At 38.8% G+C, this 25,509-nt stretch overlaps 2 protein-coding genes and 1 long non-coding RNA gene across 6 annotated transcripts; 2 read left to right on the top strand and 1 right to left on the bottom strand.

Annotated features, from left to right (window-relative positions):
- The first annotated feature begins 353 nt into the window (after positions 1–353).
- On the top strand, positions 354–1,432 carry LOC131437474 (small ribosomal subunit protein uS13). Its single transcript, XM_058606846.1, has 3 exons — positions 354–437; positions 764–949; positions 1,007–1,432. The coding sequence occupies exons 1-3, from the start codon at positions 435–437 to the stop codon at positions 1,274–1,276; spliced, it is 459 nt and encodes a 152-aa protein (XP_058462829.1). The 5' UTR covers positions 354–434; the 3' UTR covers positions 1,277–1,432.
- A 10,841-nt stretch (positions 1,433–12,273) lies between these two features.
- Positions 12,274–13,638, top strand: LOC131436563 (uncharacterized). The gene is made up of 3 exons (XR_009230644.1): positions 12,274–12,422; positions 12,524–12,728; positions 12,772–13,638. It is a non-coding gene; the product is annotated as an uncharacterized LOC131436563 (long non-coding RNA).
- A 6,547-nt stretch (positions 13,639–20,185) lies between these two features.
- Positions 20,186–24,203, bottom strand: LOC131436155 (endophilin-B1). Of its 4 annotated transcripts, XM_058604685.1 has the most exons (7): positions 23,877–24,196; positions 23,254–23,687; positions 23,128–23,191; positions 22,906–22,941; positions 22,572–22,762; positions 21,409–21,586; positions 20,186–21,351 (listed from the first exon to the last, which is right to left on the bottom strand). In XM_058604685.1, exons 1-7 carry the CDS (start codon positions 23,952–23,954, stop codon positions 21,241–21,243), a joined length of 1,092 nt encoding a protein of 363 aa, XP_058460668.1. In that variant the 5' UTR covers positions 23,955–24,196; the 3' UTR covers positions 20,186–21,240. The 4 variants fall into 4 exon arrangements, with proteins under 4 accessions (XP_058460668.1, XP_058460670.1, XP_058460669.1 ...); XM_058604687.1 differs by lacking the exon at positions 22,906–22,941 and having other exon boundaries at positions 23,877–24,197; XM_058604686.1 differs by lacking the exons at positions 20,186–21,351; positions 21,409–21,586 and adding an exon at positions 21,593–22,412 and having other exon boundaries at positions 23,877–24,201.
- Between the last annotated feature and the right edge of the window lie 1,306 nt (positions 24,204–25,509).

The raw sequence follows: 25,509 nt of genomic DNA, 5'->3' as shown, positions 1-25,509 counted from the left end.
AACTATAATCCACGCGTTTTTTTTTTTATAACGGCCAATAAGCCATCCATCAACATTCACTTTGAAGAGTAATTTCGAATGACTCGGCACTTGCTAAGAGTAAGTCATAATATTAAATGGCAGAGAAAAGTTTTCTGTTTTATCTGGTGTTAAATTTAATACTCTATTTTTCATAACTCGCCTGCAATTTCTTTCGAAAATGGAAGTTGACAGGTGGCTTATTGGTTGTTATCAAAAAAAAAACACGCGTGAATTTTTCAGTTTTACAAACGAATAGATAAATCTCTGACTGGCAACGCTTCATCCAAAACGCAAACTATACGTTGATAGATCAATATTGTCAACAACCGGATGTCAAGGAACGCTCTTTTTCCGGTATCTGCCAGACGATTGTAGTACACATTTTCGATCTGCTGAAAGGAATTTATATAAAAATGGTAATTTAATGGCATTAATCAGATAAATTATTTGCAGTTATGTTGAAAACAAATACTCATTAGTTGAAGAAATCGTTATGAGTGCTACTCTGTAGCTTGAAAATTAGAAAACGCTTGTGTTGTGTTAGTTGACATCGTATTTCGCCAGTGACAGTACAATATTTTCTATTGCATCGAATTGGCTTGTGTTATAAAGAAACAAAAAAAAATGAAGTGAGAATGCACTGAAGATTCATCTGACATGCAATACCTAATTTCAATATGTTTTGTCGAAACCTATTCGTTTGAGACAATACTCTTTAACTGTTTATTTTTTGTCTTTACAGTCGCTCGTAATTCCCGAGAAGTTTCAGCATATACTTCGTGTGCTCAGTACCAATATCGATGGTAAGCGCACTGTACCAATTGCTCTAACTGCCATCAAAGGTGTCGGCCGACGTTATGCTCATGTTGTGCTCAAGAAAGCCGATGTTGATCCATTTAAACGCGCTGGTGAATGTTCCGAGGAGGAGGTATATTTCATAAATTCGTTGTCTAAAGAATGCTATTGAAGGAAGTTATTTTTTCAGGTCGAGAAAATCGTCACTATCATTTCGAACCCTCGTCAGTACAAAATCCCAGACTGGTTTCTGAACAGACAGAAGGATATCATCGATGGCAAGTACTCGCAACTGACGTCCGCTAACGTCGACTCAAAACTTCGTGAGGATTTGGAGCGACTGAAGAAGATTCGTGCCCACCGTGGCTTACGTCACTACTGGGGTCTGCGTGTGCGAGGTCAGCATACTAAAACCACCGGTCGCCGGGGACGTACTGTTGGTGTCTCTAAGAAGAAGTAAATCCGGTCCCGGCAGGTTGCGGTGGATGCGTTTTGTATATTTATTAATACAAATGGGATTGAATGGCGAATGTTTATTCGTAGCGAACGGTTTGTGGTTCTATTAACTGCAGCATACAGAAGAATCGAATAAACGATTGAATGATATATAAGGAAATTCTTTTATAGTGTGAGTACGTTTTGCAGCGATGTTTAGTTCTGTCTTAAATACGATTCAAACGGTCTGTTGCCGTAACCGGAACGTTGGCATCCGTCAAATTTAGTTTAATACTTTCTTTGAAAGAATGTTCGCACGTGTTGGCCGTCAAAATGTTCCGTGACGGTAACGTTATGTGAATGTTTCCATATAAATGCATTCAACTATTTTTGACGGTGACGGACCGTCTGAATCGTACTCTAGGCTGTGAACCATTTCGCGGTTAATTTCAACTTGGTTAAAATCTGACACTCGAGCGGTTAATTTTATGTTGTCAAAAATAACCATGCTCTCGAGCAGGGTTATTTTTGACATCAAATTAACCGCTCGAGTGTCAAATTTTAACCAAAAGTTTTCTATAGTTATTTTCTGACACTGAATAAAATCTTGCAATGAAAATTCTAATATTAATTCTTTAGTTGAAATTATTTCCAGTGGAAATAAACCCGAATGACTTTCCGTTCGTCAAATTTTGAAATGGGCCACAGTTTTAGTTAAATTTAACTACTCGACACAAAATAACCACTCAAGTGTCAGAATTTAACCAAAAGTTAAAATTAACCACGAAATGGTTTACAACATAAGGTTGACCCGCATTAGGCCGAGCAGATCGATCCGATCTCTCCGGTACCGAATTCGTTTCTGCTTCGGCTATGGTTGAGCTGCACATGCACACCGCTGCATGTGTAGCTCAGCCATAGTCGAAGCATAAAAGGTTAGTGCCGGAGTGATCGGATCGGACGGCTCGACCTAACGCAGGACAACCTTTAGTGCTCAAAACCAACATGTAAAGCGGACATATAGTACGATAGCGGTAGTTTTTGTTCGTTTGGTTCACTCATTTTCGAGGTCGTTCTATTGTTCATTACACAATACTGTACTTGGTTTCTTTCGCCCGAACGTAAGCGGTTTTGTTATATCGACTGACTTGGATGAGATGTGAAAGCGAACTGATCATAGATGCTTATCCTTTCTACAATACATACAATTTTACAGATTTCAATTTTCAAAATCCGAGCAATGGTATTATTTTTAACTTTCTCATATAGAATGATCATAGAAATAGAAATACGGAGAGCCATATTGTTACGTACCATTCGACTCAGCTCGACGAAATCGGAAAATGTATGTGTGCTTCTTGCAACGATTTTTTCGCACTCATTTTTATTAGAAGCGGCTGAACCGATTTCAAAAAACTTGGGCTCGTATGAAAGTTACTATTGGGTTATTGATCAAGTTCGAAGATCAAATGGCTGTGATTTCTGATTTCGGGTATATAATGGTATAGGGGACGTTAATCAACTAAACGCGTTTTTTCCGCTCAATGTTCTCGTTTGGAAACTACTATTGTTCAAATAAACAGGTTTGAAGTTCAAATGCCTGTCACGGTTCCGGTGTTATAATAACATAAGTGAAGTAAATGTTAATCATACAAGTGACGTAATCGATAAAAATTACACATACAGGTAAGCACAAGTTTGGAAAATGGTAGGAGTATGAAAAGTTTCGCATATTTTTTTTTGTATTTTTTATTTTAAATTCCTGTTTATATCATCAATCTTTCGCTTTAAAAAATTGTGGTTCGAGTCTGCGATTTTCGGAATCGGTTCAGACATCTCTGAGAGAATTTTGCGTATTAAAGAAAAACTGCGATTAGTCTTCGAGAAACATCTTTGAAACATTTTCCGATCCCGTCGAGTTGAGAAGAATAGTTTATAACACGATGGGTATTCCGATCGTTTGCTTTTTGGAAAAATTAATCTACAGACAAAGACGTACAAAACGAATGGTTTGCTATACTGAAGACATACTTTCATGTGCAAAATTATATTCAAATTAGAATTGGTAGATCTTCATTTAACTGAAAAGGGGAATTTGAAGAATTGGCCGAAAATGGAAAAAAAAATTAAAATAAGCGATGTATTAAAGATGTTACTGAACAATGAACCTCAGAGTTGCCATTTATACAGGTTTATCTGCATTATACAAATTTTTACATGCATATGCTGATTTAATAGGGGAAGGTGTTCGGTTGCCGGCACCCCACCGTAACTTTTGACAGAAAGCAGATAGTCTCATTCCGACAAATGTCATGTGTGTGTAATAGCAGCACGTTCTCTTCGCGCCGAACATCGAAGCAAACAGACGCTTGTACTTCTTGCTGGGTTCAAAACAAATTCTAATTGCGTAAAAATCAATACAAAAGTTTTTTTGAAGAAGCATAAATCGGAAAGGTGAGTGGAAATATTTGATCGATCTTTTCGTGACTTAATACCGGATGCTATCAAAATTTTCGCAACCAAACATTTTTGTCATTTTCAAAATGTATATCGATTTCGGTTACCGGCGCCACATTTTTTTTGGACAAATCGTGAAAAATTGTCAGTGATATGCAGACAGCTGTCGAGACAAGGCAAGCCAAATTTCTGGACAAACATCTAGCTGTTTCTACAGCAGATGCTCCGCTTCAGCTAAGAAAAAACGTGGATGACCGGAGAAATCAACACCAAAGGCGCCACCATCCAAATCAACGACCAAGAGAGCCAAGGCGATGTCACCATCAGACAATGAAGACTTTTGTCCAAAACGCTTCCTAAAACAAAAAATTCTGTTTTTTTTAATAACTAGTCTTCTTCTTGAATTTTTCTATTTTTAATGAAATTTCGTGAGTTTCCGGTAACCGAACACCTTTTTTGAAATGGCCAAAATTTATAGCTTTACTAAATTGATAATTTTTTTTCAATCAAATGAATCAACTTGGTTTCTTAACCAGTGTTGCGAAAATATCAAATAATCAAATCTCACCGCTGCAGAAAATCATGCGCGATTTTCGACAGCGATTATCACTATCTACAATATCAATGATAATTGTGATCACTCGAAGTGAGTATGGAAAATATCACACCCCGTCCAATATCACCATAGTGATGTTTCGTAAACTCACACATGATTATAAATTATCATCATTGAAAATCATTCTCACAATTATCAGCCATGCAAAGATTTTCACTATCACATGGTGATATTCAATGAGGTGAGTGAAGTTTTGAAAATCAATTTCAACCAAATCTTATCATGCAGTATGATTATTTTTGGAATGGGTGGTGTCGAATCTCGATGTCTGAAGTAATTTGAAATTGTTGATAGTGAAATTCGGTTCGTAAAAATTCATCTAAACCCATGGCAATATGGATATTTTTGAAACGGGTATGATGAGTAGATGTTAAATATCGATGTCTGGAGTCATTTTGAAATCCAAGATGGCGGCTCTCGGATCATGAAAATTCATCTGAAACCATGCAATATGGGTATTTTTGGAACGGGTACGATGAGTAGATGTTGAATATTGGTGTCTGAAGTGATTTTGAAATCCAAGATGGCGGCTTTCGGTTCATGAAAATTCATCTGAAACCATACAATATGGGTATTTTTGGAACGGGTACGATGAGTAGATGTTGAATATTGGTGTCTGAAGTGATTTTGAAATCCAAGATGGCGGCTTTCGGTTCATGAAAATTCATCTGAAACCATGCAATATGGGTATTTTTGGAACGGGTACGATGAGTAGATGTTGAATATGGGTGTCTGGAGTCATTTTGAAATCCAACATGGTGGCTCTCGGTTCATGAAAATTCAACTAAACCCATGCAATATGGGTATTTTTGGAACGGGTATGATGAGTAGATGTTGAATATTGGTGTCTGAAGTGATTTTGAAATCCAAGATGGCGGCTTTCGGTTCATGAAAATTCATCTGAAACCATGCAATATGGGTATTTTTGGAACGGGTACGATGAGTAGATGTTGAATATTGGTGTCTGAAGTGATTTTGAAATCCAAGATGGCGGCTTTCGGTTCATGAAAATTCATCTGAAACCATGCAATATGGGTATTTTTGGAACGGGTACGATGAGTAGATGTTGAATATGGGTGTCTGGAGTCTTTTGAAATCCAACATGGTGGCTCTCGGTTCATGAAAATTCAACTAAACCCATGCAATATGGGTATTTTTGGAACGGGTATGATGAGTAGATGTTGAATATGGGTGTCTGGAGTCATTTTGAAATGCAACATGGTGGCTCTCGGTTCATGAAAATTCAACTAAACCCATGCAATATGGGTATTTTTGGAACGGGTATGATGAGTAGATGTTGAATATTGATGTCTGGAGTCATTTTGAAATCCAAGATGGCGGCTTTCGGTTCATGAAAATTCATCTAAACCCATGCAATATGGGTATTTTTGGAACGGGTATGATGAGTAGATGTTGAATATTGATGTCTGGAGTCATTTTGAAATCCAAGATGGCGGCTTTCGGTTCATGAAAATTCATCTAAACCCATGCAATATGGGTATTTTTGGAACGGGTATGATGAGTAGATGTTGAATATGGGTGTCTGGAGTCATTTTGAAATCCAACATGGTGGCTCTCGGTTCATGAAAATTCAACTAAACCCATGCAATATGGGTATTTTTGGAACGGGTATGATGAGTAGATGTTGAATATTGATGTCTGGAGTCATTTTGAAATCCAAGATGGCGGCTTTCGGTTCATGAAAATTCATCTAAACCCTTGCAATATGGGTATTTTTGGAACGGGTATGATGAGTAGATGTTAAATATCGATGTCTGGAGTCATTTTGAAATCCAAGATGGCGGCTCTCGGATCATAAAAATTCATCTGAAACCATGCAATATGGGTATTTTTGGAACGGGTACGATGAGTAGATGTTGAATATTGGTGTCTGAAGTGATTTTGAAATCCAAGATGGCGGCTTTCGGTTCATGAAAATTCATCTAAACCCATGCAATATGGGTATTTTTGGAACGGGTATGATGAGTAGATGTTGAATATTGATGTCTGGAGTCATTTTGAAATCCAAGATCAGCAATAAAAATATACTACGAAAGTAAGAAAATTGTTTGAAGTGATAGATTAAACATAGCAAATCTTCGAAAATATGTATAATTGGATTGTGTTAGTTTTCAATCGCCAATCATTTGGTTGACAGCAACCAATTTGATGTCAACAATTCGACTACCAGAATGCTCAACAAACGAGTTCCTTACTTTTCCCAAGCTTTAGAACAGTAGTATTGGTTCAAGTGCAATATTTGCAGAACTGTCGATGATAAATTTTTGATAGTGATTCTTAAATAAATGTCTGCTTTCGCACAATGAATTCAAATCTACAATACCGTCTCGAAGTGTTGCACTAATTTTTCAAAGAAAATTGTCCGTTTTTATCCGAAATTTGAAAAAAATTACCTCTATAAACAAACGGTAAGTAATGTCGGAAACATTACTGCAAAATCGACGTTAATGCGCTATAGCCTGCACAGTTGTCTTCTAGTAGACCTACAAGCTTATGAAATTAGAATTTAGAGATGCAGATTATAGCGACAAAATTACAAGGTTGTGTAGCAGATACTACCAATCACGGTGACGTTTAATATTTTCAATTCACACTTAATGCCATTTAATATATAGTAAATGGTTAATTGATGAGTGTTACTTGCCGCTAGATGACACTCAACTCCCGAAAAAGTTAAAACTCCGTGGTTTTCACTTCAGTTTTGGTGGGTAAAACACGGTGATAGATTGCATTCACGAGAATAAAATACCAACACCAAAAAAGAACTTCCATGCACTGTCCACCCTTCTGGCATCAGTTGTAGTTTCTTTCCTCTTTCAAATTCATCATTTCTCCGTTTTTAACAACAAAAATATTGAATGCAACACTGGAACCTGCAGAAAAATCCGACCGAAACACAGCGAAACAACGCAGAGCAACAAAGAAATACAATCGCACGCGACGAGCGTTCTACACAAACTAAGTTCAAATTTTTCGAAAAATTTTCATAAACTAGAAGTTCACATTTTGGATATCAAAATGACTCCAGACATCGATAATCGACACCTACTCATCATACCCGTTCCAAAAATACCCATATTGCATGGGTTTAGTTGAATTTTCATGAACCGAGAACCACCATGTTGGATTTCAAAATCACTTCAGACACCAATATTCAACATCTACTCATCATACCCGTTCCAAAAATACCCATATTGCATGGTTTCAGATGAATTTTCATGAACCAAGAGCCGCCATCTTCTATTTCAAAATGACTTCAGACACCAATATTCAACATCTACTCATCATATCCGTTCCAAAAATACCCATATTGCATGGGTTTAGTTGAATTTTCATGAACCGAGAACCACCATGTTGGATTTCAAAATCACTTCAGACACCAATATTCAACATCTACTCATCATACCCGTTCCAAAAATACCCATATTGCATGGTTTCAGATGAATTTTCATGAACCAAGAGCCGCCATCTTCTATTTCAAAATGACTTCAGATACCAATATTCAACATCTACTCATCATATCCGTTCCAAAAATACCCATATTGCATGGGTTTAGTTGAATTTTCATGGACCGAGAGCCACCATGTTGGATTTCAAAATGACTCCAGACATCAATATTCAACACCTACTCATCATACCCGTTCCAAAAATACCCATATTGCATGGGTTTAGTTGAATTTTCATGAACCGAGAGCCGCCATGTTGGATTTCAAAATGACTCCAGACATCAATATTCAACACCTACTCATCATACCCGTTCCAAAAATACCCATATTGCATGGGTTTAGTTGAATTTTCATGAACCGAGAGCCGCCATCTTGGATTTCAAAATGACTCCAGACATCAATATTCAACATCTACTCATCATACCCGTTCCAAAAATACCCATATTGCATGGGTTTAGTTGAATTTTCATGAACCGAGAGCCGCCATGTTGGATTTCAAAATGACTCCAGACATCAATATTCAACATCTACTCATCATACCCGTTCCAAAAATACCCATATTGCATGGGTTTAGTTGAATTTTCATGAACCGAGAGCCGCCATGTTGGATTTCAAAATGACTCCAGACATCAATATTCAACATCTACTCATCATACCCGTTCCAAAAATACCCATATTGCATGGGTTTAGTTGAATTTTCATGAACCGAGAGCCGCCATGTTGGATTTCAAAATGACTCCAGACATCAATATTCAACATCTACTCATCATACCCGTTCCAAAAATACCCATATTGCATGGGTTTAGTTGAATTTTCATGAACCGAGAGCCGCCATGTTGGATTTCAAAATGACTCCAGACATCAATATTCAACATCTACTCATCATACCCGTTCCAAAAATACCCATATTGCATGGGTTTAGTTGAATTTTCATGAACCGAGAGCCGCCATGTTGGATTTCAAAATGACTCCAGACATCAATATTCAACATCTACTCATCATACCCGTTCCAAAAATACCCATATTGCATGGGTTTAGATGAATTTTCATGAACCGAAAGCCGCCATCTTGGATTTCAAAATGACTCCAGACATCAATATTCAACATCTACTCATCATACCCGTTCCAAAAATACCCATATTGCATGGGTTTAGTTGAATTTTCATGAACCGAGAGCCGCCATGTTGGATTTCAAAATGACTCCAGACATCAATATTCAACACCTACTCATCATACCCGTTCTAAAAACACCCATATTGCATGGGTTTAGTTGAATTTTCATGAACCGAGAGCCGCCATGTTGGATTTCAAAATGACTCCAGACATCAATATTCAACACCTACTCATCATACCCGTTCCAAAAATACCCATATTGCATGGGTTTAGTTGAATTTTCATGAACCGAGAGCCGCCATGTTGGATTTCAAAATGACTCCAGACATCAATATTCAACACCTACTCATCATACCCGTTCCAAAAATACCCATATTGCATGGGTTTAGATGAATTTTCATGAACCGAAAGCCGCCATCTTGGATTTCAAAATGACTCCAGACATCAATATTCAACATCTACTCATCATACCCGTTCCAAAAATACCCATATTGCATGGGTTTAGATGAATTTTCATGAACCGAAAGCCGCCATCTTGGATTTCAAAATGACTCCAGACATCAATATTCAACATCTACTCATCATACCCGTTCCAAAAATACCCATATTGCATGGGTTTAGTTGAATTTTCATGAACCGAGAGCCGCCATGTTGGATTTCAAAATGACTCCAGACATCAATATTCAACACCTACTCATCATACCCGTTCCAAAAATACCCATATTGCATGGGTTTTGATAAAATTTTACGAACCGAAATTCACTATCATCAATTTCAAATAACTTCAGACAATGATTTTCGACACCACCCGTTCCAAAAATAATCATACTGCATGTTAAGATTTGGTTGAAATTGATTTTCAATACCACACTCACCTCACGGAATATCACCATGTGGTAGTGAAAATCGCGCATGGGTGATAATCGTGATAATGCTTTTGAATGATAATCATGTGTGAGTTTACGAAACATCGCTAAAGTGAGATTGAACGGGTGATGATTTCCCCCATACTCAGCGGTGATATTTGATGTTTTGAAAATTTCGCACACCGATATTAAGTGATAATCGTTTTCTAATATCATTCTCAGAATATCAAATGATTTTCTTCATGATGTTCGGCGATGATTTTGTAAGTGATAATCACCAACAATTATTATCGGCGATAATAACTGATTTTTGATATTTTGAGAATGATAATGCCAACACTGTTCTTAACCAGTTGTTAGCTAGAGACTTTAGCTTAGCTAATCCGAACCTTTAAAAAGTTTTCGAACACAAATGCAAATGCATGCGGTGCCAGAATTATTGTTTATCTCATTGCCAGATCTACGATTTTTCTCCGCTGATTTCTGGTTGTGGGATCACTATGGTCGCATTTTTTAAATGGTTCACGAGTCCAGGACACTTTACCATTGGTGTTCATTTGTGCTATTTATAGTGAGTTACTAAAATCGGTTCGGTGGTAAATATTGGCACTTATTACCGTTCTCACTTCCCCTTTCACATTCACTTCACTTACATGTCACTTCACTTTATTTTACCTATTACCAATATCACGCATAGTGAAGTGATCACTGTGGTGGCAAAAACTTATTTTTTCAACAAAATGTTGGTGGCGTGATGGTAATAATGACATCTAGTTCATCCAAGTATTTACTTTTGACTCTGGCCCTTATTACCGGTATCACTACACGGTGAAAACCAAATGAAGTGATTATGACCCTTATTATCGGTATTGTGGTACCGAGTACGGCCCTGTCTCGGCAGTGCAGCGGGCAGAGAGAGAGTGAATGGAGAAAGAGTTGGTATGGAAAAACACGCGGCGAAATAAATAGAAACATACGTTATTGAACACATCTTAATAATATTAAATATCACATTATCCCCTCGATTACCACATTGGCGACGAGGTAAATCGGAAGAGATAAGTAACTAGGTAAAGAATAATATAAAAGAAATGGTTTCGTAAAATGAGTTTTGGGAAGATAAAATTGAGGTTATATTTACATGAGTCTGTTTTAATAGGCTATTTTTCTCAGCCTGCCGGTGAGCAGAAACCAAAAATCGTCGCTGGAAGCGATAGGCTACAGGGTAGCGACTGCAAAATAGCAGTGGTTCAAATATATTCGCTGGAAGCGGAAAAAAAGAGAGGCTGTTTACTTCACCAGAGTTGGTGGACTGCTTTCGTAACAAAGTTACGTCTGGTAGCTGTAAGCAGAAAATTCCTTGGTAAGGATAAAGCATACTTGGTAGTATTGAACATATATAGCCTATGTTGTTTAGGATCAACCAGTTTCACAATGGAAAAATGGGAAATTCAACCATTCAAATTTAGGTCATTTCCCCGCAATATCGTCCGTAATGAGTGGATTAAATACAAGCGCAATTTCGACTATATAGTAGCAGCATCTGGAGAGAAAGATAAAACACGCATTAAAAATCTATTTCTGGCTCGAGCTGGACCGGAACTGCAGGAGGTTTTCGCTTCTATTCCCGGTGCGGATGTGGGAGAAGATAAGGAAAAAGGCGTCGATCCATATTCTGTTGCGATACAAAAACTAGACACTTACTTTTCTCCTAAACAGCATGAAACGTTCGAACGGAACGTTTTCTGGACACTCAGGCCAAGCTTCCTAAAACAAAAAATTCTGTTTTTTTTAATAACTAGTCTTCTTCTTGAATTTTTCTATTTTTAATGAAATTTCGTGAGTTTCCGGTAACCGAACACCTTTTTTGAAATGGCCAAAATTTATAGCTTTACTAAATTGATAATTTTTTTTCAATCAAATGAATCAACTTGGTTTCTTAACCAGTTGTTAGCTAGAGACTTTAGCTTAGCTAATCCGAACCTTTAAAAAGTTTTCGAACACAAATGCAAATGCATGCGGTGCCAGAATTATTGTTTATCTCATTGCCAGATCTACGATTTTTCTCCGCTGATTTCTGGTTGTGGGATCACTATGGTCGCATTTTTTAAATGGTTCACGAGTCCAGGACACTTTACCATTGGTGTTCATTTGTGCTATTTATAGTGAGTTACTAAAATCGGTTCGGTGGTAAATATTGGCACTTATTACCGTTCTCACTTCCCCTTTCACATTCACTACACTTACATGTCACTTCACTTTATTTTACCTATTACCAATATCACGCATAGTGAAGTGATCACTGTGGTGGCAAAAACTTATTTTTTCAACAAAATGTTGGTGGCGTGATGGTAATAATGACATCTAGTTCATCCAAGTATTTACTTTTGACTCTGGCCCTTATTACCGGTATCACTACACGGTGAAAACCAAATGAAGTGATTATGACCCTTATTATCGGTATTGTGGTACCGAGTACGGCCCTGTCTCGGCAGTGCAGCGGGCAGAGAGAGAGTGAATGGAGAAAGAGTTGGTATGGAAAAACACGCGGCGAAATAAATAGAAACATACGTTATTGAACACATCTTAATAATATTAAATATCACATTATCCCCTCGATTACCACATTGGCGACGAGGTAAATCGGAAGAGGTAAGTAACTAGGTAAAGAATAATATAAAAGAAATGGTTTTGTAAAATGAGTTTTGGGAAGATAAAATTGAGGTTATATTTACATGAGTCTGTTTTAATAGGCTATTTTTCTCAGCCTGCCGGTGAGCAGAAACCAAAAATCGTCGCTGGAAGCGATAGGCTACAGGGTAGCGACTGCAAAATAGCAGTGGTTCAAATATATTCGCTGGAAGCGGAAAAAAAAGAGAGGCTGTTTACTTCACCAGAGTTGGTGGACTGCTTTCGTAACAAAGTTACGTCTGGTAGCTGTAAGCAGAAAATTCCTTGGTAAGGATGGTAGTATTGAACATATGTAGCCTATGTTGTTTAGGATCAACCAGTTTCACAATGGAAAAATGGGAAATTCAACCATTCAAATTTAGGTCATTTCCCCGCAATATCGTCCGTAATGAGTGGATTAAATACAAGCGCAATTTCGACTATATAGTAGCAGCATCTGGAGAGAAAGATAAAACACGCATTAAAAATCTATTTCTGGCTCGAGCTGGACCGGAACTGCAGGAGGTTTTCGCTTCTATTCCCGGTGTGGATGTGGGAGAAGATAAGGAAAAAGGCGTCGATCCATATTCTGTTGCGATACAAAAACTAGACACTTACTTTTCTCCTAAACAGCATGAAACGTTCGAACGGAACGTTTTCTGGACACTCAGGCCAAGCCAAGACGAGACATTGGAAAAGTTTATGCTACGTAGTCAGGACCAGGCCAGTAAGTGCAACTTTGGCAGGACAGCACAAGAAAGCAGGGCAATAAGCGTAATCGATAAAGTGATTTTATTCGCCCCGAGTGACCTGAAGGAGCAACTTTTACAGAAGGATTCTTTTGATATTGACGAAGTCGCAAAAATCGTAAGCTCATACGAATCAGTGAAACACCAAGCACAAATGATGAATCGACCATCTCTTGGAGGGACAGAGCCATCCGATCCTAGCATTATTGAAAGAAGCATCAATAAAATTTGGAACGATCCTCGCAATGAATGTATGAGATGCGGGAAAAGGGACCATTTCGCGAATGATCCCAAATGCCCTGCACGTGGGAAAGAGTGCATCAAGTGCAAACGAATCGGTCATTTCGCTGCTCGGTGCCGAACGTCAGCTGTAAAGCGAAAATATACGGAGGAACATAGACCAGGACATAGCAAAGATTTTAAAAGGCATCGGGTACACGAAATTGAGACAGCGGCTGAAAGAAAAGATCAAAGTTTTATATTCAGTGTGAACGATGGAGGTGAATTTTTGTGGCTGAAGCTTGGTGGAGTGACGTTGCAACTTCTAATCGACTCTGGCTGCAAGAGAAATATAATCAACGAGAAGGCGTGGGAGTACATGAAGAACAATGGTGTGCAAGTTTGGAACGAGGAAAAGCATTGTGATGAAGTTTTTCTGCCTTACGGTAAAGAGGCAAAGCCATTATCCGTTCTTGGAAAATTTGATGCGAAAATTTCGGTCGAAGATAATGGAAAGATCATTGAACAGGTAGCTACATTCTACGTCGTTATCGGAGGCCAACAATGTTTATTGGGCCGCACCACAGCTATGAGTTTGGGTGTTCTGGTAATTGGGCTTCCGAGTACACATGGAATCAGCATGATCGAATCTACATGTAAACGTCCATTCCCTAAAATTAAGGGTATTCAGGTAGAAATTCCTATTGATAAGAGTGTGGTTCCAGTATGTCAACATCCTCGTCGTCCTCCAATCGCACTGTTGTCTAGAATAGAGGATAAATTGATGTCTTTGCTTAATAGCGACATAATAGAACCTGTCGTGGGCGGTTGTCAGTGGGTCTCGCCATTGGTAACGGTGGTGAAGGATAACGGAGATCTTCGTCTTTGTGTTGACATGCGTCGTGCAAATGCAGCAATTTTGCGCGAGCGCCATATTATGCCCACAATTGAGGACTTTCTGCCACGTTTTACATCGGCTAAATATTTCAGTCGGCTGGATGTTAAAGAGACCTTCCATCAGGTGGAATTGAAGGAACATAGTCGTTACATAACAACTTTCATAACGCATAAGGGTCTTTTCCGATACAAGCGACTGATGTATGGTATCGTCATCGCTCCAGAATTATTCCAGCGCATTATGGAACAGATTTTGAGTCGATGTGAGAATACTGTCAATTTCATCGACGACATCCTTGTTTTCGGCAGCACTGAAGATGGGCATGATAAGGCTTTAAAGCTAGTCCTATCAGTTTTGAACGAACACGGTATTCTTCTAAATCAAGAGAAATGTTTATTCAAAGTAAACAACCTTGACTTCCTGGGACATACTATTTCTCCAGATGGTATAAAGCCCTCGAACAGTAAAGTAGAAGCATTACAGCAATTTCGTATCCCAAATACAGCAGAAGAAGTCCGGAGTTTTCTTGGTCTCGTTACCTACGTAGGGCGATTCCTTCCAAATCTGGCGACAATTACATCTCCTCTTCGTGAACTGATTCGATCCGGCAGTAAGTTCTACTGGGATAAGGAACAACAAGAGTCTTTTGCAAAATTAAAGGACTTAATTAGTAATGTTCAGCACCTGTATTTTTTCGATAATAATCTCCGAACAAGACTAATAGCTGACGCATCGCCGGTAGCCCTGGGAGCTGTACTGATTCAATTTGAAGGACCAACGGATTTCCAGCCTCGCCCCATCGCTTACGCAAGTAAAAGTCTGACAGCCACCGAGCGGAGATATTGCCAAACCGAAAAAGAGGCGTTAGCTTTGGTATGGGCAGTAGAACGGTTTGCGATATATCTGTATGGAAGAACTTTTGAATTGGAGACGGATCATAAACCGTTAGAAGCAATTTTTCAACCAACATCTCGACCTTGTGCTCGAGTTGAAAGATGGGTGTTACGCCTTCAATCTTTCTCTTTTGTCATTAAATACCGCAAAGGATTATCTAACGTGGCTGACCCCTTATCTCGGTTGGCAGTAAACCCACTGCCCGAAACCTTCGATGCGGAAAATAAATTCATGGTGTTAGCGGTAATAGAATCCGCTGCAATTGACGTGCAAGAACTTGAAAACGCGACTAACTCGGATGTAAACTTACGCATTGTTAAACAATGCTTGCGTTCCGGTAACTGGGATAAAAATGAAGCTAAATCGTACTTGCCCTTCAAGAATGAACTTGGATTCGTTGGCGATATACTGGTTCGAGGTAATAAGCTCGTCGTGCCTACAGCGTTGAAAGCGAGGATGCTTGATATTGCCCATGAAGGACATCCGGGCGAGTCTATAATGAAGCGGCGACTTCGCGATCGAGTATGGTGGCCCGGCATGGATAGTGATGCAGTGGCTCGCGTGAAAGCATGTGAAGGTTGTCGTTTGGTTGGGTTACCTACCAGACCTGAACCGATGAGTCGTCGCCCGCTACCGTCTGGACCATGGATTGATACTGCAATGGATTTCCTCGGTCCATTACCTTGTGGTTCGTACCTTTTTGTCATCATCGATTACTATAGTCGCTATAAGGAGGTGGAAATAATGTCCAAAATAACGGCCAGGGACACAATCTGTAAACTTGACAGAATTTTCACTCGCCTGGGGTATCCTCGGACAATAACGCTCGACAATGCCAAGCAGTTCGTAAGTACAGAGTTAGATTTATACAGCAAGCTTCACGGAATCACATTGAACCATTCAACACCATATTGGCCGCAAGAAAATGGTCTCGTCGAACGGCAAAACAGATCGCTCGTAAAACGGTTACAGATCAGCGCTGCTCTAGGCAGAGATTGGAAAAAAGATCTACATGATTATCTCATTATGTATTATACAACACCACACTCGACTACCGGAAAAACGCCTACCGAGCTTATGTATGGCTACACGATTCGATCAAAGCTACCAGCTATAGGAGATATCGAGACCGCTCCACAAAACACAGATTTTCGTGACCGTGACCAATCATTGAAAGAGAAAGGAAAAGAGATAGAGGATACACGCCGTCGAGCTACTCGATCTTCAATTGATTTAGGTGACACTGTGCTTATGCAGAACCTAGTGCCAAGCTCTAAGCTGTCCACAACTTTTAACCCGAGGCGATACACAGTGGTTTCGCGATCTGGTCCTCGTGTAACGATTGAAGACCCTCAGACGGAAAAATCCTACGACAGAAATGTCGCTCACCTCAAGAAGATTATCGAGCTCGAGCAATTATCGACTAAAGTAACTGACGATAGCTCTGAAGATCAAGAGCTGCCCCGAGCATCATCAGACGAAGATTTTCATGGGTTTGAGCTGGAAGATGATAATACAGAACGGATCCCGATCTTGCCAGATCGTCAACGCAGAACGGTGAAGAAACCAGCCTGGCTCAACGATTATCACCTTTAACATCTTCAATTTAAACAAAGGGAGATGTGGTACCGAGTACGGCCCTGTCTCGGCAGTGCAGCGGGCAGAGAGAGAGTGAATGGAGAAAGAGTTGGTATGGAAAAACACGCGGCGAAATAAATAGAAACATACGTTATTGAACACATCTTAATAATATTAAATATCACATTATCCCCTCGATTACCACAGGTATCACTTCAAGGTTAAAGTCGAGTGAAGTGAATTTAGGTCCTTAGCACAGAAGTCGCTTCAAAGACAAAAGTAATTACTTGAATGAACTTGATGTCATTATGAATATCACGCCACCAACATTTTGTTGAAAAAATTAGTTTTTTCCACCACAGTGATCACTTCACTATGCGTGATACCGGTAATAGGTAAAATCAAGTGAAGTGACATGTAAGTGAAGTGAATGTGAAAGTGGAAGTGAGAACGGTAATAAGGGCCTCTAAAACGACTTTCGTAATAAGGACCTACATTCACTTCACTTGATTTCCACCGTGAAGTGATACCCATAATAAGTGTCACAGTCACTTCACTTGGTTTTCACCGTGTAGTGACACCGGTAATAAGGGCCATTATGTCGAGAAAATGTAAGTGCCATGATTAATATGACTTTCGCCATGGTTTAACGTTTTCATTTAAAAAATTGACCTTTTTCGCATGGTGATAAATAATAGCTTAGACAGATTTGATCTGATAAATTTACCATGGAAGGTAATTATTTAGGATTACTTGGAAAAAAATTCGACGCCCTTGCGAGCGGCCCTCCGGAAGTTAACCAGAACGTTTGTCATGGCGGATGAAAATATGCGTGTAGGCATGTTTTTAAGATCTTTCTTCGATTTATTTATCAATTCCTCCTCAGTTTTCGCAACAAAATTGTTGGAGTACATCTTACGCTTCAGGTTGCTTCCAGAAATGCTCGGTAGGACGTCTTCGCCCTTATGGTATTTCTTGATGAACGACGCAACTCCGGCAGGCATTTTGTACTATAAATTTCCCTGTTCACGACCAGTCCGGAGCGAAAGAAGAGCGGCTTTGACATTCCCTTTCCGTTGATTGTCAGCCACATCAGCACCTTCTTGGGAAACTTGGTATGTGAAATGAACTTCACTTCGGAGCTCACTTCCTTCGTAGAGGAAGTGAAATACGAAGTGCCCTGCCAGTCGTCGCCATCTAGGGTGTGATAGGTCTCGTCGTCCATCATCATCGCCACGTCGCGATTCGCCGGAAAAATCGAGTTGACCATCTTATTCAGCCGCTGCCGTCGTGTTATTTCCTGCAGCTCCGAATGTAACCACTTTTTCCTCGGTCTTCCTCTTCAGCTTCCTTTGGAGCTTCTTGTCACTCAGGGTTGTCGGCCGTCCGGAACCGGGCTTTCTTTCGATGCTCTTTTTGTTGACTAACAGTGCCAAGATGTTGCAGATGCCTTAGTGAACGTATCCAGCATCCACAAAAACCGCACGATCTCCGTTTTCGATGCGGCGTGGTGCTATTCGTTGAACGCGCACACACATGAATAGCGGCCCTTACACGAGCATTATTATTGTCATTTTTAATGATGTCTAAGTAATGATGTATTTCAAATTTGATAAGCGGCCCTTACACGATCATTAAAAGTGTCATTACTAAAAAGTAATGCCACTTTAAATGATCGTGTAAGGTCTACGAGTTCAGTAATGACACGAGTATTGATGGAATTCCGGATTTTCCATCATTACCAACATTATTTCTTCTTCTTATATTTTTGTGGAAGTGCTGAATGTCTTTAGAACTATACGCGAAAAAATGACAAAGTGTAGATTTAAATTGTTAATATTTCATTAACCTTAACGTTTCAATGGCAAATCAAACTTATTTTCAGCTAAACGAAAATAAAAATATTGCTATTGCTATTGCTGGAGTAGTTACAAACACTCATCATTAATAATGAACGTGTAATGCTAAAAAGTAATGATGTACAGTAATGCAGTAATGACGAGCGTTTGAGCAGAAGTGTCATTACTTAGTAATGACACTTTTAATGATCGTGTAAGGGCCGCTATAGAAATCTCGTCATTACTGCACCATTACACGTTCATAAAAATGACATTATTTTTTAGTAATGACACTTTTAATGATAGTGTAAGCACAGACTAACAGACATGACAGTATGAGTAAATTCTTATAAAAATATTTTTTCGTGATGCACTAGTTCCACCTATATTGTACTGCGCGAACTATTTACTATCTGTACACCCCTTGTGTTATGTAAAAGTTTTTTTACTAGTTGGTTTCCCCTCGTTTGTCAACACCGATCAGCTGCTTGCAGGGATGCCTGATTTCATCAAAATATTTGAAAATGAATAGTCACAATAAATTATTGGATTACGTTGATAATATATTTAACTTTAGCGCGATGTTAGAAAGTAACCATTTATTTTTCTCAACGTTGCTCATCTAGATTATTTTTTATTGTGTTGGTAATTTTCACCCGAAATTAAGTGGCGGCAGACAAGAAGCAAGTAAATATTGTAACCAAACGGGTTTGATTTTGTATTGCGTTGGACGATGAGAAGTAGGCACAATTATGTATATAGTTTTGGCAATATGCATTAAATCTGTATCCTGCATGAAATTCGCATGGACGTATACAAATCAATACATTACAGGTAATTCTGTATGAATGGCAACTCTGTTGATAAATGAAAAAAATAAACACAGTCTAGATGACAGATAGGATGTTTTTGATAGGGTAACGTGGCGCCATCATGACACATGTGAGTACTGTCCCAAATAAAGGAATATTCGAAATGACCGTTAAAATGATTGAAGAATCTAATTTGAGTGTCCTGTCTGTTAGTCTGTGGTGTAAGGTCCGCTAATGAGATAGCGAGTTTTTGCCATCACGATTTGAGTTCGACTGCTAGAACTGTCAAATTTTGACTACTGTCTCACGCTCCGCTCACTATGATTGATGCTGCATGGGTAGTTTCGTCGGTGCGGATGAAAGTAAACCCATGAAAAATCATCAATATTTGACAATTTTTTTTAAATGCAAACGTTATCTTAACAAACAGTGTGTCGATCAATAGTGTTTCGATGGTTTGCCGAATTGAATTGTGGTCGTAATGCACCGAAGGACGTATTCCATGAAATTTGTCCAAAATGTGCTGTATGAACATTTGGCCGTTAAAAAATAATTGATAGTTCATCATTTTTCGACACTTAAAAAAGCGGTTGATGCGTCCAAAACGCACGTTTTGGAGAGGAAAAATGATCTTCATAGAAAATATTTAGTGAAACAATAAAGCCATTTTTGATACCAATCCTTTGCGCTTGTTTATCTTGAAACTTATCGAGCACCTCTCGTACCATGCTCAGGTATGTAAAATTAAAATAAAACATTTATTTTTTCAAATCAATATTTTTATTTTTCGTAGCATTTGATTGTTCGCAAACTTGGAAAGCTAGCAAGATAAAAGTTTCCGACAAACATTAACACGTATTGGAAGAAGTCTGAAATATATTTTTTTTACTTTCCAGTTCCCACAAATGGGTTCATTCTGTTTTCACATTTCCTTGTCGATCTTCATTTTTTATAACGCGCTTGAATAGCAGTAGTTTCAAATATACTAGTATAGTTGCTTAACGCTAGTAATTGCAATAAATAACAATATTTTTTCGTTAATATCATTTCAGAGGAGTTGAGAAACAATATGTTGGAAACGGGTTGTCAGGATTCATCAGACGATATTTCATAGATTAGAGAGATTGAGTTTAATGTCTATTAACTGTAAACTTCATTTCATATTCCACTCGTTCTTCTGGAGTTAGTTGTAAAAGAAGTGTGGACTAAGTCCATGAAGCTTACGGCCATGTCTTTTGTTTTATGTTCGTCGTTTTATAGATATCCTTAATATCAACAGTATTCAACAACTTGCCACACAATCACACAAATATTGTTTATCTGAGGAGGGTGTTGTATGCTTATTTCGTATAATTTGATGAGTAGGAATGTTTTTCTTAATTATTGTTCTTTCTTTGTTGTTAGCTTTTGTTATCGCAAATTTATATTGATATCCCCAACCGTTTGGTAATTTGAGTTATAATTGACAGAAATTAGTCCATCAAGCGTATTTTTAATGTTTCAATCGATACAAATGTGTTTGATTTAAAACTTTGTTTTACACACTCTGAAATGTTTCACTATGCACTAGGAAGCTATTTGTGTGCCATATAAACACAAAACCGATAGATCGGACTTAACGATAATGCCTGTTTTGAACGCAACTAGGCGTAACAATTTATATATTTGCCAGGTTCTAGAACGTAACTAGTAAACAATCAGCAATCCTGATGATTGGTGTAAAAAACGTAAAAATAAAATCTGTTGAAACAGAGTTAGGTATCCTTTCAGATTCGAGTAGCCAAACTAAGTAAATTCTGCGTCCCTTACAAGTTACTCATCTAATATTTCGAGGAAAGCTTTCGGTACCAAACCTTTGAGCAGACCCTGTTTTCCGTTCATGTAGTCACTGTTCGGTGGATTGCACTCACACACAAATATCACCTTGAAAGAAGTGAGCTTACAGTTACTGATCGTTTTCAAAGGAAAATCTGTATTTACCTCATTCGATGTTAGATTCAGTTCGGTGCCATCTTTTGCGTCATAAGAGCAGAGAACGCGAGCTCGTTTGTAACCGGAGTTACCTCCCAATTCGATGTTGTTTGCACGACCGGATAGATGGCTTGCATCGCCATCCTCGTATCTTGCAACCGGAACGTACGGCTGTGGACCTCCCAGACTGGAAATGGGCGTATGATATAGGAACGGTAATGCCGATTAGAGTATAAGCAACAATACAAGGACAGCAGCGCACCTATCAATATTGGGATACTTGTCGTTGGGATATGTAAAATCTGATGGGATATTTCCTGTTAACTATTCCGTTCAATTCATGCGGTTGTATGATTCTTGTTACAAAATAAAATTACTAATTCAACGGAAGCCTTTTTGTCAATTTTTATTTTTAAAACGTTGGAAATTATTCAATTAACTGAATACTCGTTAGAGTTCATAGTATCTCTGTGTATTCTACTAAACAGTTGAAATAAGAGAAACAAACAACCGTCCACAATTTAGTGAAACCTATCTAATATATTACATTTTTACAGTTATTCATCAAATAACTAAACACATGAACAAACTACGGTTAGGTTACTAAGCATTAATGACATTTATTACGACAATGGTGCTAGAGGGAAAAAATAGGGAAAAGGAAAATAGGAGAAATCCCTTGACCAAAAATAGGGTATAGAATTCGAAAGCTCGTAGGAAGAGGGATCGCACAGTACCGTACTGTATCGGTTATTTAAAGTACAGAAATATCGTTGGGATCGCTGTTGGCCACCAGTTCAGCAATAACACTGTCATCAGTGGCAATTGGATAGGAGGCCGGCGATACTTTCGGTTTCCGAGGCACTTGTACCGGATGCAACGTTATTGTTTGCTGGTGACCGTGCTGTGGGTTGCTGCCTTGTGTCACTTGTGATGAGTTCAGATAGGGAGGTCCACTAGTGAGGTCTACGTCCTCACTGTTAACACGCAAGCGTGGCGTTGATGGACGTATGCTGGTCGTTTGCATTTGTGCGAACAGGAAGGAATCGGAGTGGATTCGATAGAGAAAGAAAGATTGACTACCAGTTAGTGGACGAATTTCAGAAATTTTAACAGAGGAACAACTTGAAGCCGAGGGGAAAATCTAAACACCAACGACATACTAGACCTACCTGACCAATTCACGTTGCAGGTCACTCATAATTTTATTACATTGTCCATAGTAACGAACTTGTGCCTCAACAAAAGCATGCAGATGTCGTAGGTGTGTTGCCTGTGTTGTGCTTATGCCCTCCAGAAGAAGCTTAGTGATTTCGGCTTGCCGATCAAATTCCGATTGCGCAACTCTTAGATCCCGCTCAGCCTGAAATTAAGGTATTTAATTGTGTATCTTTCGAAGTGGTAAACAAGTTTGGTCAAAAAATTCTTAAAACTAAACAATAAATGAACTACGTCGGTTAACAAACATATGTGAAATCATGACACAAGTACGAAGCTCAACTATACCTGCTCAAGAGCAGCTTCGGGTGAAATTCCGTCCTTCTGATCATTTAGCGGAATGTGTAAGAGTAGAATTTGAATGAAGATTAGATCACGGTAAAAACATCACAATGTAGATTTTGCTCCACAATGTAAGAAGCAACACGTGCATTACACGCCGACACACATTATGCGTTTATGTATTTATCAGTTGTTAGTCTAAATCTTATAGTTAAAAAAATAACTCACTGTTTGTTGTCCTAGCATGCTCCTCGCCTTGCGCACTTTATTTTTGCAAGCATCCAAATCCAGTCTAAATTGATAAAATTAAATGTTTAAACAATCAGCACGTTTTGCTGACAAACAATAGATTACCTCTTGCTTTCCAGAATACCTTTCTCTTTGGTAATGGTTTTCATTTCACCTTCCAAAAACTTTTTCAGCGGCTGAATGAAACACAATCCGGCAGAACCGATGAAATCCCTCTCGCATGAACCCAACTTCTGCTCGGCTTGACCGACTTTTATCAGCGCGCTACCGTACGCACCATCCTGCCCGAACTCACCTCCGCCTTCGATCATATCCAGCCCCAAATACTCGAGATTACTCAGTCGCTTCGGTTTGGCCTTTTCAATTCTCTCGAATATGAAATCTTCTACTCGGTTAGCTGGATTCGGTATTAGAGCCGCTTCGGTATCCCTTACAATCTTTTCGGTCCATGTTTTGGTACATTCGGACCGCTCGCTCAGATTCTCGAAATGGGAATCCATTTCCGTCTTTTCCGAAGTACCCAACTTTTCCTCCGTAAGCTGTAATGTAAAGCGTTATTACGGTTCACATCATCCTCCAGATAATCCATAAACTAAGTAATAGTGCTAAAAGTTACTGGTTTTCTCGTTGATTATGGTTCTCATATCGATTATAATGCAATATGAAATGAACTCAACAAATCGCGGTTTCGCTAATCGATCAAACGAAAATATAACACTCTCACTTACTTGAACTACTCGGGAAAGTGTGGATCCCGCATCTTTGACAAATTTTTTAACATCGAAGTCTGGCATTTTGATGTTCATCGTTACTCTGTTTGTTGACTAGATCCGCAGAAAACTTTTCGCGGCCGATTTATTCCCTAGAATTGACACCGGACTAGAACAGTGAGTCTGATAGTAACTCGAAAACGGAACTTGAAATCTAATAACGAGAGATGTAGGATAAAATTTCCCAAAAGATTTCACAAGGTTTACTCCATGCAAAATTTTCTCCTCTTTGTGAACTGCAAAAAGTTTGACAGTAAACTGTTATTGATTTTTTCTGCATCGGTGATGCATAGAGATGGGCAATTCGCTCCTGAGCTGTTCCAGTGAATCGAATCATTGAAGTGAGCTGACAGCTCACAGCTCTTTTCAAAAGAACCGCAGCTCATCAGCTCACTCATTTGCTACCCAGTTCACTGCATTATGACGAAAGGAACACGCTACGAGCTGATCGGATCTTCGGCTCTTTAAGAGATTCAATTTAGTCGACATCAATTAAAGATAAATTAATTCGCATTGCATTCATTGCATCAATGCGAATCAATGAGTCAATTCCGATCATGCATATGAAAGAAAACCGGTGCATAAGAAAAACGGCGCACAAAATGAAATTTAAGTTCAAACTAAAAGAGCTGATGAGCTGATACATCGAATCGATTCACTTTGGTGAGCTGATCGGTTCGGAGCTGTTCACTAAAATGAGCTGTTTTGCACGCCTCTAGTGATGCATTTGAATACATTTTTCCTTATTGCTGAGGGTGGTGCTGAATTTAGAGCAGTGCTGTCAACTGTTTTTTCCAAAAATCTGTATTTGTCGGAAAAATCCAGCCCCCTGCTATGACGTCATGAAACTGCGGCCAGCATCATTCTGCTAAAACCAAAACAATGAAGAAGAATGGCTAACAAAAAATGGATATTACAAACTACTTGTTTATTCAATACCCTTTACATTACTTCCCCGCAAATTATCGATCAGAATATCATCACTACGATAAGGAAATTAAGATTTTACTCGTATTGAAACGCTCGAATGTTTGTTTACCATACTCTGAGCGCTCTGATTGCCCACCAAATGCCCCAGATGTTGGCTACGATAGCACTTGCTGGAGTGCCCTATCTTTGCCACCGGGCTGGAAAAATCTATCTGTACAATATCTTTCTCGAAAAATCAAACATCGATTTAGTGCGGAAACTGATTTTGCGACCAAAAAAAAAAAGGTTGCTCGACCTGATTTACCCCTATGGAATCCTAACACAAAAACAGAAAATCGGTATTTATCTGTACGAAAATTGAAATATCGGTATTTTGAGAGAGCATATCTGTATTCCTGTATCGAGTCCAAAAATCGGTATAAATACCGAGAAATCGGTATAGTTGGCAGCGCTGATTTAGAGTGACAGCTTTTTATTTAAAGTTGCTGATACATGAGAGTCACGTAACGTAATAATGTTGAGAATTGCGATGTTGAGTAAACTTCTGACAAACTCTCCTGACTCTGAATAATCGTTAAAGGTCGAGGATAGAACCATTTTTTACATAATTATTGAACAGTAACCCCGAAAATCGACTGAAGTTAATCGATTAGTATAAAAA

Source organism: Malaya genurostris, chromosome 3, assembly GCF_030247185.1.
Source record: "Malaya genurostris strain Urasoe2022 chromosome 3, Malgen_1.1, whole genome shotgun sequence".
In the NCBI taxonomy this organism is placed as follows: Eukaryota; Metazoa; Arthropoda; class Insecta; order Diptera; family Culicidae; genus Malaya; species Malaya genurostris.
The sequence above is the reverse complement of the archived record's forward strand: the minus strand, read 5'-3'. Positions and strand labels throughout refer to the sequence as shown.